Source organism: Euprymna scolopes, chromosome 7 (assembly GCF_053919585.1).
Source record: "Euprymna scolopes isolate OS-2025 chromosome 7, ASM5391958v1, whole genome shotgun sequence".
Classification (NCBI taxonomy): domain Eukaryota; kingdom Metazoa; phylum Mollusca; class Cephalopoda; order Sepiida; family Sepiolidae; genus Euprymna; species Euprymna scolopes.
In genome coordinates, this window is record NC_136488.1 from 156,649,184 (window position 1) to 156,666,762 (window position 17,579).

At 28.9% G+C, this 17,579-nt stretch overlaps 1 protein-coding gene across 2 annotated transcripts in view; it reads right to left on the bottom strand.

Annotated features, from left to right (window-relative positions):
• Window positions 1-1,536: 1,536 nt before the first annotated feature.
• LOC145280091 (cathepsin L-like peptidase) overlaps window positions 1,537-17,579 on the bottom strand; it is a 66,172-nt gene continuing 50,129 nt past the window's right edge. For both annotated transcript variants that reach the window (XM_080131815.1, XM_080131816.1), the window contains exons 7-8: window positions 8,313-8,581; window positions 1,537-1,732 (exon numbers count right to left, since the gene is read on the bottom strand). In XM_080131815.1, coding sequence (XP_079987941.1) covers window positions 1,630-1,732; window positions 8,313-8,581 — 372 coding nt within the window. In that variant the 3' untranslated portion in view covers window positions 1,537-1,629. The remainder of the gene's footprint in view (window positions 1,733-8,312; window positions 8,582-17,579) is intronic.

Sequence of the window (17,579 nt, forward strand, 5' to 3'; positions counted from 1 at the left end):
TGTAGACCGAAAATTGACATAGTTATTCGGTAAGGAAATGTACACAGACACACAGACAAACAGACAGACAGAGATTTTTACTTTTATAGATATATAGTTGGGGTGTGGTTTGGATTCTAGCTGATGACAGGCAAGTTATATATATATATATATATATATATATATATATATATATATATATATATATATATATAGTTTTGATCTCACTGCTATATATTAGGTTCAATATAATAATCAATAGAGAATTGTCTCTATAATAATAAATACGAAATCTGCATGAATTAAACTATCATATTTAAGCGTATCTTACGACCGGGCAATGCCAGACGGCCTGCGCGTAACTTATAAAGATACTACTACTTTACATAGAATAGATTACTTTTAATAATTATATTTCATTTGTTTCTTTTTAGTTTAATAGCATAAAATAAATATTCGAAGGTAAAAAGATAAGTATTAAAATTAATCAAGAATTAACCTTATTGTTATAACATATACTATTTTTTATTAAGCAGTGCATCTTACATTTTAGGACTTTAATTAATCTTATCTCAATAAATATAAAACTCTGTGGACCGTCTGGATGTTCTTGCTTGTTTGAAACTTGTATTTTAATAAAGTCGTATTCTTGTCTGTTCACAATTTAATTAATCTGTACAAAACCTAAACTGTTTCACAAATTAATTTTCATACTGAAAACCGACATATATTTAATGCGCTTTTATCCCAGCATGATTTCTATATATACTATTTTAATCAAAAGAAATCTATATTCAATGAGCATATTACATTAAAGAAGATCTATTTTTTATAATTAGCTCGATTTTATTAATCGTTTGTTGTAATAGAATCGTTTTCATTGTTCTATTTAGAAATGTTATTTAAAGTTAATTTATTTAATTTATTTTTTAGTTATATTAAATTTGATGTATTGTCAATTGTTAATAGCTGACATCAGGTCTGTTTAAAACCGGAAGTAAGCTTATTTATTTAAGCTATGAGAGTTATTTGCCGTTTAAGCTATGAAAGAAAGTTACTTCGCGTTTGATTATCATTGGGGCTAGGATGACATCATATTCTTTTCATTGTTTTGACTCTCGTGTGTGTATCTGTTGATATCTTAATATCTTATATGCTTTTATATAGAGTGGTGTGGTTCTTGGTTAATTAGCTGTGTCTAACTGAGTCGGATATATACTCGAGAGTCAAAACAATGAAAAAAATATGCTGCTGTCATAGCTTTAATTATCTTAAATCAAGATGGATTAAACATGTGATCACTTTTCGTAACAAGTTGGGATATTCGATGCATCTTAAAAGTATATGATTGTTGCTTCCAGTCGGCAATATGTTTCGACTGGACAAGGCCGGGTACATACTGCTAGTATTTATTAAAAAGTACGTTCATTGAATGCATTGAAATTTGAAAATTACAACGGTTCAGAAAATTTAAAAAATGCAATTTTTTTAAACGGATATATTTATTTATCTAAAGTTTTGACCGATAATTTAAATAAATAATGTGAAAATAAGATATTTCGAGGTTTTCTCACGGTTTTATTGTTTTTTTTATTGTGAAATTCAAAGAATATCATTTTTTTTCCAATTTATTTTAAAAACGATTAAAATTTATCTTATAATCGGAAAGCTGGCCATGGAAGAAATGCCACACATGTTGTCTTGGTTGCGTGCGATCTTGATGTAACCTTGTAACCCCCAAGTTGGACCCCAACTGAAAATATATGTATAGACGAAAAAAATTAGATATGGAAAGAATGAGAAAAATAGTGATGGAAAAAATGAAAAAATTAGTTATGGAAAAAATGAAAAAAAAATAGTTTTGGAAAAAATGATAACAATTAGTTATGGAAAAAATGAAAAAATTAGTTATGGAAAAAATGATAACAATTAGTTATGGAAAAAATGAAAAAATTAGTTATGGAAAAAATGATAACAATTAGTTATGGAAAAAATGAAAAAATTAGTTATGGAAAAAATGACAAAAATGAGTCATTAATTAATAATGGAAAAAATGAAAAACATTAGTTATGGAAAGAATGAAAAAAATTAGTTATGGAAAGAATCAAAAAAATTAGTTATGAAAAGAATCAAAAAAATAGTTATGAAAAAAATTAAAATAAAATTAGTTATGGAAAAAATGAAAAAAAAATAGTTTTGGAAAAAATGATAACAATTAGTTATGGAAAAAATGAAAAACATTAGTTATGGAAAGAATGAAAAAGACAATTGGTTAAAAAAAAATTAATTTGCTGAGGAATATCTGCGTTAAGGACGAGTTTTAGAAAAAGAGCGAGTCGAGTGCTTGGCAGCTGAAAGAACAACTCGATGTTAAGCACCAGTGGAAATCACGGCGTCAGTGAGAAGGGATGTGGCAATTAACAAGATGAACAGACATTGCCAGATTAGATTTCAGCGACGCCTAGTGGACATTTTCAGAGTGAAGATTTTATAAAAGACATATAGCAGAAATCTAAAGAAATAAATGTGTTTATTTAAATGATTCAATTTTATTTACTAAACTGAAATTAAATTAAAAGTAATAAATAAAAATCATTCCAATCATTTTGAATTTAAAAATTAGGGGGAAAATACATAAAAACCTCTTCCTTTTTGCCAAATTCCAGCGAGGTCCGAAAAAATGAATAAAAAATAGATCCATATAAATATTATTAATTGAATAAACAAATAGAATAATATCTATTTAATATAAACTAATAATATATTAATTGAAACATATAATCATATACAACAACAGTGACTTGCATGAACAATAATTTATAAGAAATAAAACAGTTAAATAACTTTTTAACTGTACAAAAACTATACAGCGCTTTGAAAATAATATACTAACAAAACCTAGGAGCCCCTTTACCCAACAAACTCATCAGGAGTTAATCGTTGATATCAAAAGATGCAAAATGACGAATTAAATTGTAATGCAAAAGCAAATACTCGGATATATACGAAAAAGATAAAAAGAAAGACGAATGGGAATTCATGTAAAATATATATACAATAATATAAAATATATATACAATAATATAAAATATATATACAATAATATAAAATATATATACAATAATATAAAATATATATACAATAATATAAAATATATGTACAATAATATAAAATATATATACAATAATATAAAATATATATACAATAATATAAAATATATATACAATAATATAAAATATATATACAATAATATAAAATATATATACAATAATATAAAATATATGTACAATAATATAAAATATATATACAATAATATAAAATATATATACAATAATATAAAATATATGTACAATTGAGATGGAGGGGATATGAGAATGATGAAGAAATATCTCCAAGCAAGTTTAATGATTTAACGAATTCTTTCTGTCGGCAAAACGACGGCTTACTGTAAATAAACTGACTCCAAAATCTTTAAATGATGTTGAGAGTCAGCCCGGTGCAATATTCTGAAATAATTAATTTTATAGCCATTGGCACAAGCTAGATTTTCAATTGGATGCTGGCCAATGGCAACTTCTAAAGCAGAAGAAGTTTAATTTCTGCCGGTATATGTTGGTTGATGCGTGTCTGCAAATGCAAGGAGGTTCGACCCACATTGCCAGCAGCGCAGTGACAATTAAATTCATAAATAACACTACTTTGCGTGATGTGGGGCAAACTGTTCTTCGTTACCATTAGGAATGTAAATCTTACACCGAAAACCAACCATAATACGACAGACGGGAAACAATGTATGAAAGAATCATTAAACTTGCTTGGAGATATTTTTTCATCGTTCTCATACCCCCCCCCATTTAAATTGTACATATATTTTATATTATTGTATATATATATATATTATATTGTTGTATATATATTTTATATTATTGTACATATATATTTTATATTGTTGTATATATATTTTATATTGTTGTATATATATATTTTATATTGTTGTATATATATTTTATATTGTTGTATATATTTTTTATATTATTGTATATATATTTTATATTATTGTATATATATTTTATATTGTTGTATATATATTTTATATTATTGTATATATATATTTTATATTGTTGTATATATATTTTATATTATTGTACATATATTTTATATTATTGTACATATATTTTATATTATTGTATATATATATTTTATATTGTTGTATATATATTTTATATTGTTGTATATATATATTTTATATTGTTGTATATATATTTTATATTATTGTATATATATATTTTATATTGTTGTATATATATTTTATATTATTGTGTATATATATTTTATATTGTTGTATATATTTTTTATATTGTTGTATATATATTTTATATTGTTGTGTATATATATTTTATATTGTTGTATATATATTTTATATTGTTGTATATATATTTTATATTATTGTATATATATTTTATATTATTGTATATATATTTTATATTATTGTATATATATATTTTATATTGTTGTATATATATTTTATATTATTGTATATATATATTTTATATTATTGTATATATATTTTATATTATTGTATATATATTTTATATTATTGTATATATATTTTATATTGTTGTATATATATTTTATATTATTGTATATATATATTTTATATTATTGTATATATATTTTATATTGTTGTATATATATTTTATATTATTGTATATATATATTTTATATTGTTGTATATATATTTTATATTGTTGTATATATATTTTATATTATTGTATATATATATTTTATATTATTGTATATATATTTTATATTATTGTATATATATTTTATATTGTTGTATATATATTTTATATTATTGTATATATATATTTTATATTGTTGTATATATATTTTATATTATTGCATATATATATTTTATATTGTTGTATATATATTTTATATTATTGTATATATATATATTTTATATTATTGTATATATATTTTATATTATTGTATATATATATTTTATATTGTTGTATATATATTTTATATTATTGTATATATATATTTTATATTGTTGTATATATATTTTATATTATTGTATATATATATTTTATATTGTTGTATATATATTTTATATTATTGTACATATATTTCACATGAATTCACCCTCGCCTTTTCTCCCCTTATTTTTGTATATCTCCGAGTATTTGCTCTTGCGTGACAATTTAATTCGTCTTTTTGTATTTGTTGATATCCAACGATTAACACTGTGATTGATTTGTTGGTGAAAGGGGCCCGTAGGTTTTGTTCAAATATTATTTTCAAAGCGCTAATATAAAACATTATATATATAGTTATCCAAACACAGTAATGTTTCGCTGTATCACAGCTCATCAGTGCGGATAGACTAGCAGCTACCTCAAGCCAGGATTGAAACTCGACCGCCTTCTCACCGTTACGCTATTTGGCTGCTGCTAAGATCGATATGCATATTACAGTGTCGCAATCATGGGACAATACTGAAAATGATTACTTAAATATTTGAAGAAATGTGAGGGGTGTACTCACTTTTGTGATACACTGTATGTATATATATATATATATATATATATATATATATATATATATATATATATATATATATATATATATATATGCATAATCGTTCACATGTGTGGCAGGGGAATTTGCCAGCATTTGCTGGTTCATGTAAAGGGACTATATATACACCTTTGAGTATTGTGTCGAACCGATTGCAAATTTACATATTAGTTCACAAGTATTACAAAAATGCCCAGGTTGTCTGGGTGGCAGCACATCTTCATAAAATTGTTGGTCTTGTCTAACCTTGTGTGACCTCATGTGGTTCACAAAGCCTTAGACAGAAGAAATCTGCCATAGATTGTACATTTCAGTTTTTGTTGAAAGACGGCAGGAACTGCAAATTTATTCTGCTTTCTGGGAACACATTTTAATACTATATGCTTAGCACGCTTTTCATCAAAGTTTTTGCATTTTTTTTTACAAAGAAGTCACCACTTATTAAGGCCTAGAGGTCACTCGATGATTAGGATTAAAGAGTGCATAGTAGTCAATGGTACAATATCATAGTAGTCGTTAGTAGTATCATAGTAGTCGTTACTAAGTTTGGTAAATTGGATTACTTAAGGGGAATGGCTCATCAAGAACTTGTTTACGTTGGTTATGAAGACGAGCACATTGTAGTTAGTTTGAAAGCAGGCAAACAGAACAGAGTTGCACAGGTGTGAAGTTCTGAGAAGCTTTGTTCATGAAATCTACGTCTAGGTTTAGGCACAGATAAAGAGTGGGGGAAATTATTGATAGTGGTTTCAGGTAGACGAGTGTTTCTCGTGAATGGTTGGCGAGGGGGGAGCACAGATTGGAGATCAAATGAGCACTTGCCATGAAAATAACGATAAAACAGAGACAGGCTCACAACGTCTCTTCTGTGAGAAAGTGATTGCAAGGAAGAGAAAAGGGCGTCCCCTACTTGGCTACGAAGTCTATTTTGAACTCTATCAAGGCAGGATAAGATCTCCGTAGCAGCTCCTGCCCAGATGTGGCAACAATAGTCCATCCTTGGGCGTACCTGACTCTTATATAGAAAATTATAAAATTTCATGTGAGATATCTACTTGATCGATCGATAAAATCCCAACATTTTTCCAGCGACCTTGGCAACGGATTTGATGTATGTGTTCCATTTTAGATCAGGAGTAAAGGTCAAGCCCAGAAGCTTGTCAAAACATGGAGCCTCCCCAAGTCGAGGGTCATTCATCTGAATTGATTCCAGGTGGAGATCAGAACGTTAATAATGTAATGATAGAAGCTTGGTTTTAGATGCATTAAAAGTAATCAGCCACTTTTTTACCCATTGTACCACATACTCAAAATCAGTTTTCTTCAATGATGTGAATCATTCAGTAGTCCCATTTGCCCACTTTTCCGCAGGAAGAGAAAGATATTTCCACTTGGGGCATCTCTGATGTGATCTCTGATGTCATCCCAGGCAGCCTTATTGTACCTTGTTGTTTTAAGCAATGGCTCTTCAACATGGGGTCGAGAGTTTAGAGTGATGTTCATCATAATCACAGCATGATCAGCATTACCGAGGGCGTTTGTTACACAATCCTCAGGAACTGTTGTCAGAAATAAATTGAGAAGTGAGGCTTGCTGATTCTGACGATCTTAGAGACGGATCGGGAACGTTACTGTCAGTGTTAATAAATGGGATATAGAAAAGTTATGGCTGTGTTTGTGTAGTTAGAGAAGCCAAGCCAATTACTGTGGTGGGCATTAAAGTCAGCAAATACATGTATTTAGGCGCTAGTGTCAAAGGAGAGTGCTACATGCATGCTGCCAGAGACTTGATTGATTAAAGTACAGAATATATATATATATATATATATATATATATATATATATATATATATAGTAGTTAATAAAACATGTTTAAAACACTTTGAAAAGAGTTAAAAACGTATTTAATTATAAAAAAGAAGCATAAAATAAGTGAATAGTCCTTAATCCGCGGAGTTTCAGAGAAATAGGATGTAGCAAAATGCGGGATCGGATTTTGCTTGCAAAAGTATTTGATGAAACTACAAGTAAGTTATTGATCTTACTTGGTAACAAATAGTGAAGGAGAGGGAATATGGTGAAGAAAAAGGCGATTTCACATGAATGTATAGTCTTGTGAAGGGTAAAATATCCAATAATGCTAAAATCCAAAAATCCAAATCCAAAAAAATTGGTTAAGTTTCCATTTTCACAAGTAAAATCCAAGGGAATCGCGTAATTGGAAGATGGTCCAAAGTAATCCAAAAGGCAGAAATCCGTGGAATAATTCACAAATGGGGGGAAAGATGTGCGTAGAAAAAAAGAATTTAAAACGACTGCCAAGGCTGAGCTAATTTTGGGAGAATGAGTAAAAAGAAGAAGAAGAAGAAGAAGAAGAAGAAGAAATTGAATGGAAATTGAGTTGATATTAGAATAGAAAAGCAAATGTCATTTATATATATATATATATATATATATATATATATATATAGCGAATGGTTATTTGGTGGAGGTATAGAATACTCTCAGGCATGAGTAATTTTTTTTTTTTAGCACTGTAGAGAGAACCCACTTCTCAAGAAAGAGAAAACAACGTTCCGAAAATAGACCATGGCGGACATAGCTCAGCGGTGACCTGGAACTTTTAAAAAGTCATGTGCTGTAGACATGTAGACGACCACTGTCACTTTGTAATTATTGACAAAAACAAAAGATTAAAAAAATGCAAAGAAACTGTGTTAATCTTTGAAAAGCAATAGGATTTTCCCAACCTGTTCTTCACTAGCCAGTAGTCTTGCCCATTTTCAGTTCCATAACCAACGACCAAGATTCCATGAGTCATGGTTTGAGAACACGTGGGACTTTGGTAAATTCCACTTTTGTACAAGTGGAATGTCTTCTCTTTGGAAAAGACGGCGGCTGATATGGGACCAACTGTGGCGACGGCGATCTGTAAGCAATCCTCGCAGAATGGTTCAATAGTGGTGTAATCTTTTACTCTTGCAACCACATCATAACGCTGGAAACGGCATTCTTTGTTCTGTAAAAATAGAAAGAAAAAAATTATCTCAGATTTAAAGTAAGCAAATAAAAAATTTGACTACAGACATATAACATACAAGCAAATGAGCCCGGCGTTGCCTGGAATTAAACGTAATGCTAAATTTCTTTTAAAAAAAATGAAGTAAAAAAAACTGAAAGAAACTAAGACATGTGCATGCGATGATTGTTTTATTTCTAAACAGTTCATTTCTTGTAAGTAAAAAAATTTTACTCCAGCCGAGAAACCTTAAAACAATGAGTCAAGTACAATAACCACTTGACAAGCGTGACACGGTCCTTAAAAGCTGTTTTCAAACAACTTACTCTTAACATAAGTAATCTGTAATGTGAAATATTCACGCCTGCACATTTGTGGGACAGTTAATATTTTTTAATTTTAACGTTTTAGCAGCATTTTTTCAGATGAAAACGGATTAAAAAGTGTTTCATGTGGCTATATATTCTATATGCCAAATTTCAAGCCTGTAAATAAAAAATCGTTGAGTATATAGGTTGAGAAGTGTCCTCACAAACATTCTCACTTGTACACACACACACACATATATATATATATATATATATATATATATATATATATTATCTAGTATGTTATGTATAGTTTACAATTCGAACCATGAAATAATTTTTTTTTCTTTTTATCAAATATAAGATTAATTAATAAAAAAAAACACTCCCCGTAGTGTTGTTCCTAAAATCACGATTTTTATAAAACGTCAAATTGAGTTTCCTTTTTGTTTAATTATTTTAAATCTTAGACATACCAAGGAAATAATTATTTATAAATACTTAAACGTTTTTATGCATTCTTCAGAGTTATTTTTTGTTTTATATTTTGTTTGTTTTATGACGCCATTAAAATCTATTCTAAAAATGACACCATTAAAATTTATTCTAAAAATGACACCATTAAAATCTATTGTAAAAATGACACTATTAAAATCTATTCTAAAAATGACGTCATTAAAATATATTCTAAAAAAATGACACTATTAAAATCTATTCTTAAAACGGCACCATTAAAATCAATTCTAAAAATTGACACCATTAAACTCTATTCTAAAACTGACACCATTAAAATCTATTCTAAAAAAATGACACCATTAAAATCAATTCTAAAATCACACCATTAAAATCTATTCTAAAAATATAACACCATATAAATCTATTGTAAAATCACCATTAAAATATATTGTAAAAAAATAACGCCATTTAAATCTATTCTAAAAATAACGCCATTAAAATCTATTCTAAAAATAACGCCATTAAAATCTATTCTAAAAATTAAAATTTATTTTCTTTACGTTTTATGAAACTAACTGATTAGTGCCATCACAAAATGTAATCGAAAGAAATTTTCGATGGTGTGAAAATTCGGTTTATAATTTAACCCTTACTATGATTATTGGGTTAATTATTCGATTTCTATAACACACAAACATGGACTTATATATAAATAGACAGCGTATATGAATATACATGCATATATATATATATATATATATATATATATATATATATATATATATAACTACTTAATTTACTCACATAAAATTAATATACGAAAGTATAGATTTATGCATAAACTTTAACTATTTACTTCAAAAGTGCTCAATACGTAGGTAGAGTTAGTTCGTAATTTATAAAATATATATAGCGATTAAGCTACACTGAATATTCCGCGTTTCATCCACTCTAGGACTCTTCAGGCTTATGCGCAAATTCTGTGGTTGTTTATCGTTTTTATATGCTCCTCTTCTATTGAGATTTTAGTTAGCCAATCAGCTTTCTAGTATCCTCCGCGCCCTTCCTATCAGCCAATAAGCATGCATTTATCGGACAAAAGCCTATTTGGCCTCTGGTTGACCTGTTTCTTTGTGTGTGCTCTATTTAGTTTCTTGATCTGTTTTAAAAATAGGTTAGTGTTTTTTTATGTTAGTTTATATATAAATATATATATGTGTACATACATATATGCACATATATATACATATATATATACATACATATATGTGTGACCGCTTATGTATATTCATGTTTATTTAATTTATTTATTTGTTTATTTTTCTATTGTTTTTGTTAGTTTTACAATAAAATTAATATATACATATATATATATATATATATATATATATATATATTACTTAGACCTTCAGCCCAAACAAGACATATTGCCTCTTGGGTGTAAGGGTTACTAAGGAACCATGTATAAGAAAGATTACGATGTTGGTTTATGTTGCATGTGAACTTCTGCATATCAGTACAGTTTGGAAATCAGGTAGAAGAAAGCATTCCAAAGCCTAGCCGTTTCAGAGAAGAAACTATTAGAGTAGAAAACTTTCTGGCATTTAAGGGACCTCAATAGTGAAAGGGTGTGATTTTGTTGCTATGCGGTTTTGTTGGGGATATGTATGTCAAGAGGGCACAATGAGTTAATCAGATCAGAACACATTCTGTTAAAATATTTGTAAAAAAAGCCTAGGGATTCAATATTGCGGCGATGGGACAAAGGTTGGACCCTAGTTGACAAAGTGAAACCTATTAGATTGGAGACCCTTTTTTTGGACTCTATCCAAGAGGGAGAGGTTAGTGCTAGATGCACCAGCCCAGATGTGGCAAGAATATTCCATGCATGGGCGAATGGTGGCTTTGTAGAGGTGCAGGATACTCTCAGGTGGAAGTAGTTTTCTAGCACTATAGGCGCAGCCCACCTTCCTTGCAGCAGTCTTCGCAATGTCCTTAATGTATTTGTTCCAGTTCATATTTCCTGTGAATGTATATATATATATATATATATATATATATATATATATATATATATTAATTGCTTACCACATATATATATATATATATATATATATATATATATATATATTAATTGATTACCATATATATATATATATATATATATATTAATTGATTACCATATATATATATATATATATATATATATATGTATATATATGTATATTAATTGCTTACCATATATATATATGTATATATATATATATTAATTGATTACCACATATATATATATATATTAATTGATTACCATATATATATATATATATATATATATATATATGTATATATATATATTAATTGCTTACCATATATATATATATATATATATATATATATATATATATTTATATTTATATACTAGCAAAAGTAACCGTCATTGACTGGGTTCAAAAACAGCCTACAGAAAATGGACTCTGGTTTATGAAAGTATGATAGGTTATGAAAAGGAAGGGTTGTAAAGAGATAGCTTCGAATTTGGGGGTATCAAAACCAAAGCAAAATATGATGAAAGTAAAAATAAAATAGATAAACCCCATAATTTATTATACCATATCTGTTCACACTGAAACACTTATCACAATATTCTGTGGATCTATATTAAAAAAACCTTGTTAAACTTTGCGATATATTTACATTCTACGGAGGTAAGGTGCGAACGAACACCCCATAATTTTATTATATCATATTTCTTCAAACTGAAACATAATTATCAAAGTATACTTACGCAGATAGATATGAAAAGTCTTTATTAAAGTTTGTTACTATTTCCATTCTATTGAGGCCAGCGCGAACTTAAAGTTTACGCATGAATCTATACTTTCGTTTATTAATTTTATGTGAGTAAATTTAGTAATTATATATATATATATATATATATATATATATATATATCAAATTTTAGTCATTCAATAAATTTTAAAATGTATGACGTGAAGTTTTTGTGTTTCAGATCAAAGATTTTTATTATTCTATGTAATACAAAGAATACAATAGAAATGTTTTAACTCCTTAGAGGGAAGTTAAAGAAAAGGATATAAAATTTAACATCCAAAATCTTTCCTCCCTCTCTATATGTATCTCTCCCCTCTATTTCTTCATAATTATTTTCTCTCTTTTTTATTTTCTTTTTTCTGTCCCCCCCCCACCGCCATGCATTAATACATTTTCTTCCCTTTTATTTTATTTTATACTCGCTTTTTTTTATTACGCGCAAGCATTTTCTGTCCTTTTCTTTCCTATTCCTTTTTCGTACCACTTCAGTTTCTCTCATTTTGCATGACCTGTCTGCTAAAGCGGCTTTAATTTTTTAATTTTTAATTTTATTAACAATTTGAAGGTTATTTTAGACTGGAATTTTAAGCTCATGTTCTATGAGTATAAAAAATATTAAATATATCAATTTATATGTTTATTAATAAAAAGATCCACCGGACCTATATATAAAAAAACTTTTTTACCGAACCCATCATATAACAAAGCAAAATCACTCCAGGAAAATGCCTAATTCAGATCATTACATTGTGATGTGGATTACTCAAAATACAGTTTTGATCGTTTGCTTTCAAAGACATTCACTTCGGATTTTACGATGCAATTCGGATGTTAACTTTTATATCCTTTTCTTTAACTTCCCTTACTCTATGACTTTTAATTACTCAATCAATTTTTAATTGTGATTTTCCATGTTTCACAGACTTTAGCAAATAAGGTGTAAGCCATTATAACTATTTACTAATATTTTCTCCTCTGAAGAGATGGTAGACATCGAAATCCTATAGGATAAGGAGTTAAAACATTTCTATTGTATTCTTTGCATTACATAGAATAATAAAAATCTTTGGATTTGAAATTTAAACATTTCACGTCATAAATTTTTAAATTAATTGAATGACTAAAATTTGATTTATTTGCTCTATCTTGTATATCGAGCAATTTTTATTTAGGTTGGATAGTACTTATAGAATATTACTGTCAGTGTGTGTGTGTATGTGTGTGTTTGTGTGTGTTGATAAACAATGTTATATATATATATGTGTGTGTGTTGACCAGCAGTGTTGATTATATATAATATATATATATATATATATATATATATATATATACATATATATATATATATATATATATATAGAGAGAGAGAGAGAGAGAGAGAGAGAAAGTGTAGCAAAGTGCTAGATTATAAAGACAAATTCAATATAAAAGCATAATTTTTTTTTTAATTTTACACAAATCCGTATAGAAATATGGATATGATTACCCGAAATAATGGGAAGCAGAAAATAAATCTTTCACATTTGAAAACAGCTAAACATATAATTATATTCAAGCTTATAATTGCCGAGCATTTTGTTTCTTCCTTTCTATTTTCAATTCATCTCTCTCTCTCTCTCTCTCTCTCTCTCTCTGTACACACACACGCACACACACACACACACACATATATATATATATATATATATATATATATATATATATATATACACTTGTGCCCGATATTATTCATACCCCTCGGACCTTTGAGATTTCTATAAGAATATTGCTCAAACCAGAAGGTAGAAAATATTAAAGGGATTTCAAACAATAAATCAAGCATAAGCATTTAATTTAAACTCAACAAATAAATAAATTATGCAAGTTTGAAACATTATACAAAGAAAAACAATAATGGCACTAGTTCAAAATTATTCATACCTCTCTTACTAATAGTCAATAGCATGCCCTTTATTCTTAATAACTGCCTGTAACCGTTTTGGATATTTATCAACAAGGTTTTTACAAGCATCAACACTGATTTTTGACCATTCTTCAATGCAGTAGTTCTCCAAATCCCTCAAATTTCTAGGTTTCCGCTTTTTAACCTCAGTTTTCAATATGTGCCAGAGGTTTTCGATAGGGTTCAGGTCGAGACTCTGGCTAGGCCATTCCAAAACATTAATTTGATTATCCTCAAACCATTTCTTGACTATTTTGGCAGTATGTTTTGGATCATTATACTTTTAAAGGACCCAGTTTGGTCCTAAATGGAGCTTCTCCGCATCCTGTCTAATGTTTTTCTGGAGTATCTCCAAATATTGCTCCTTCTTCATGGTTCTATCTATCCTGACCAAACTACCTGGACCACTAGCCGAAAAGGAGTCCCAAAACATTAGGCTACCACCACCATGTTTCACCGTGGGTATGGTGTTCTTTGGGTTGTAAGCTTCTCCTTTCTTCCTCCAAACGTAAGAAGCATCCATATGGCCAAACAATTCAATTTTTGTTTCGTCAGTCCACAAAATACCTGAGAAAACGGACTCTGGAGAATTCACATGGGTCCTAGCAAACTTTAGACGTGCTGCAAGGTGTTTTCCGGTGTGCAATGGAGTCCTTCTTGATCTTCTTCCTTTCAGACCATTTTCATGCAGAGTCCTTTGCAATGTTTGCCTTGATATTTTTATGCCAGAAGACTCCAGATTTTCTAAAATGTCCTTAGTAGTGGTGGTTGGATTTGCATTAACACTTCTTACAATATTCCTGGTGGCTCTAGCAGACAGTTTCCTTTTCCTTCCTCTACCAATCAAGTTGTTTGTTGTGTGGTGGCTCTGGAATTTTTTGATGATGCTCTGTACTGTTGCTGTAGGGACCTCAAATTTCTTGGAAATTGACTTGTAACCTAAACCATCCTTATGTGAATTCACAATTTTAGTCCTAAGATCATTACTAATCTCTTTTTTCTTCCCCATTCTAATAATTTTTATTCTTTTATTGGTTTTCTAGTTGATATCATTTTAATTTCTGAAAAATGCAAAAAACGAAATGAAATTAATCAAAGGTTGTATAAAAGCATTCAAAATAAGAATCAAACAGGAAACAAACAGTCAGAAACTCGATTAATACTGAAAAAATAAGGGGGTATGATTATTTTTGAACATTGCAGATTTTATAAATAGCTGTATATTTCTTTTATTACAAGTATCCCGAGATTTTAAAATGACGAAAATGATCAGAAGAGGTTTATTAAGAATATGTATCAATATGGATGTAAACAATAAATTCTTACAAAGTTACACCTAATAAACTCAATTTTCAAGGAGGGGTATGAATAATATCGGGCACAAGTGTATATATATATATATATATATACTCGTACTAAATAATAGAAAATATGTAAATTCATTCCGTTTAGGATAATTTTCGGCTTGTAAATTGTACAGGCGAGATATCTTATATTTAAATAACAATTGCAACCATTTTTAATCATTTGAGGGGGTTCATGTGGCAAACAATTACTTTTTTGTCACATTAGAAAAGTCAACGTTTTTATTTAATAGAACATTTTATAGTCTAGTAATCTTAAATTCAAAACATTTTGCAAATATTGTTTAAAAAGATTTTGAAAGCGATTTAATAATACTGTATAAGTATGGGTCGCTCTAAAGACATATCTTTGCCTGAGAAGCAGCGTATCTTTGATTTGCAGGCAGAAGAAAAGACGCACATAGAACTCAATCATTCACAAACCCGATTCACAAATTCACAATTACAGTCGCAGTAATCCTTACAGGGGGTATCCATTCTAATTCGAGACTGCAAAGGGTTGTTTAATACTCAAGATGAGAACAGTAGTCCGAAGAATCCAAATAATACGAATTATCACTCATTATCTCCAAAATTCAGAAACGAAATAGTCACATGATTCCTAGTTCAGGATTTTGTGACAAGGTCAGGTGTGGGTTTCATGAAAGTGTTTCTGTGGAACGAACTGGATTCGAATTTGACATTTCCTAGTTTTCAGTGAGTGTCTCTAAGCACCGTCACTCCCAATGATGTGCCATGTAATATCACTTCATCGTCAGTGAAATCTCTCTATTATATAAATTAACTTTGTGTGTGTTTTTGCTTCCACTTATTTTTCTCTGTGACGTCAACTTTGTTAATATAAGAATTAATCAGTAATTTTCTTAAGTTAAACAGTACAATCCAGTCTAACCCGAAAAGATTTTGTGAGCGAGAAAATACATATATTTTTGATCTATAAATTTTTCCCGTGAACGAAATTTTACTATTTAGTTCTCATTTGAACTTTAATTTTATACCTGATACTCTTCTGGCAATCTCTTTCATTAACTCTAAGAAATCTAATTTTTCCAAGTTTATTCTTTTATTGCCGAGATACCACTTCCTGGATCAATAATTTTTTGTCAATTCGTGGCAGTTGTAGCACGGACCCGAAATTACAAACAAAGACAGAATTATCAAATCCATTCCCTTCACTTAAGAATAAAAGATATAATATAACGGCGTTATTACAATCGAATAACTCCAAATATTAATTAGTTATAAAATTAGAAGGTTGTGATAATCTGTATTTTTTTTCGTTCGTCCGAGTTCGGTGCTTTATTTCGACGCTGGCCATAGTGTCTATCGAGTTGTCTCGATTACTGAAACAGGTTAAAACAAGTTTTAATTTGATGTCACAATGACACCCAATTATTCCACTGGATAGCAAAATTGTAAAAATGAACAAGCATATCTTCTAACCGAAAATAAAGAGTCCATCAGCTTATGACCCAAAGACCTATCTATCTCAAGCAAATCTAACTGGTTCCCTTTGTCTTTTTAGCTGGAATATATATATATATATATATATATATATATATATATATATATATATATATAGAGAGAGAGAGAGAGAGAGAGAGAGAGAGAGAGAGAGAAAGAGAGAGAGATAGAGAGAGATAGAGACAAAAAGAAAGAGAAAGAGAGAATTATTTTTATGTATAACCAGGACCCGTGTACCGGCGTTGCCCGGTGGAAGCATGCCCCCACCCCACCTGTAAAAAAAAAATAATTCAACTACGGTTGGTAGTGGGAGCTACTGACGGCCCGGTCAAATAGCGGCCACTGGCGCCCGTGGCCAAAATGAATGTACCGTGCCAAAGTAAAAACGTTAGTATTTATAAACTCAGTCTTAACATGGGGATTTGATTATGTGCTGCGATTATTCTGTGCTTTCACTTAATGTATCAAATAAAAGTAGGGTAATGTGGCCTATTAGCAGGTGTTACCGTCCGCCTGTAATTTATAATGAAAATAAAAGAATGAACTAATCATCAATTATAACCCAGTGTATTTGTTCTGGGGGAACATTAGTCACGAGGAAAAGAAACAACGAAAAAACACTGCAGCTAACC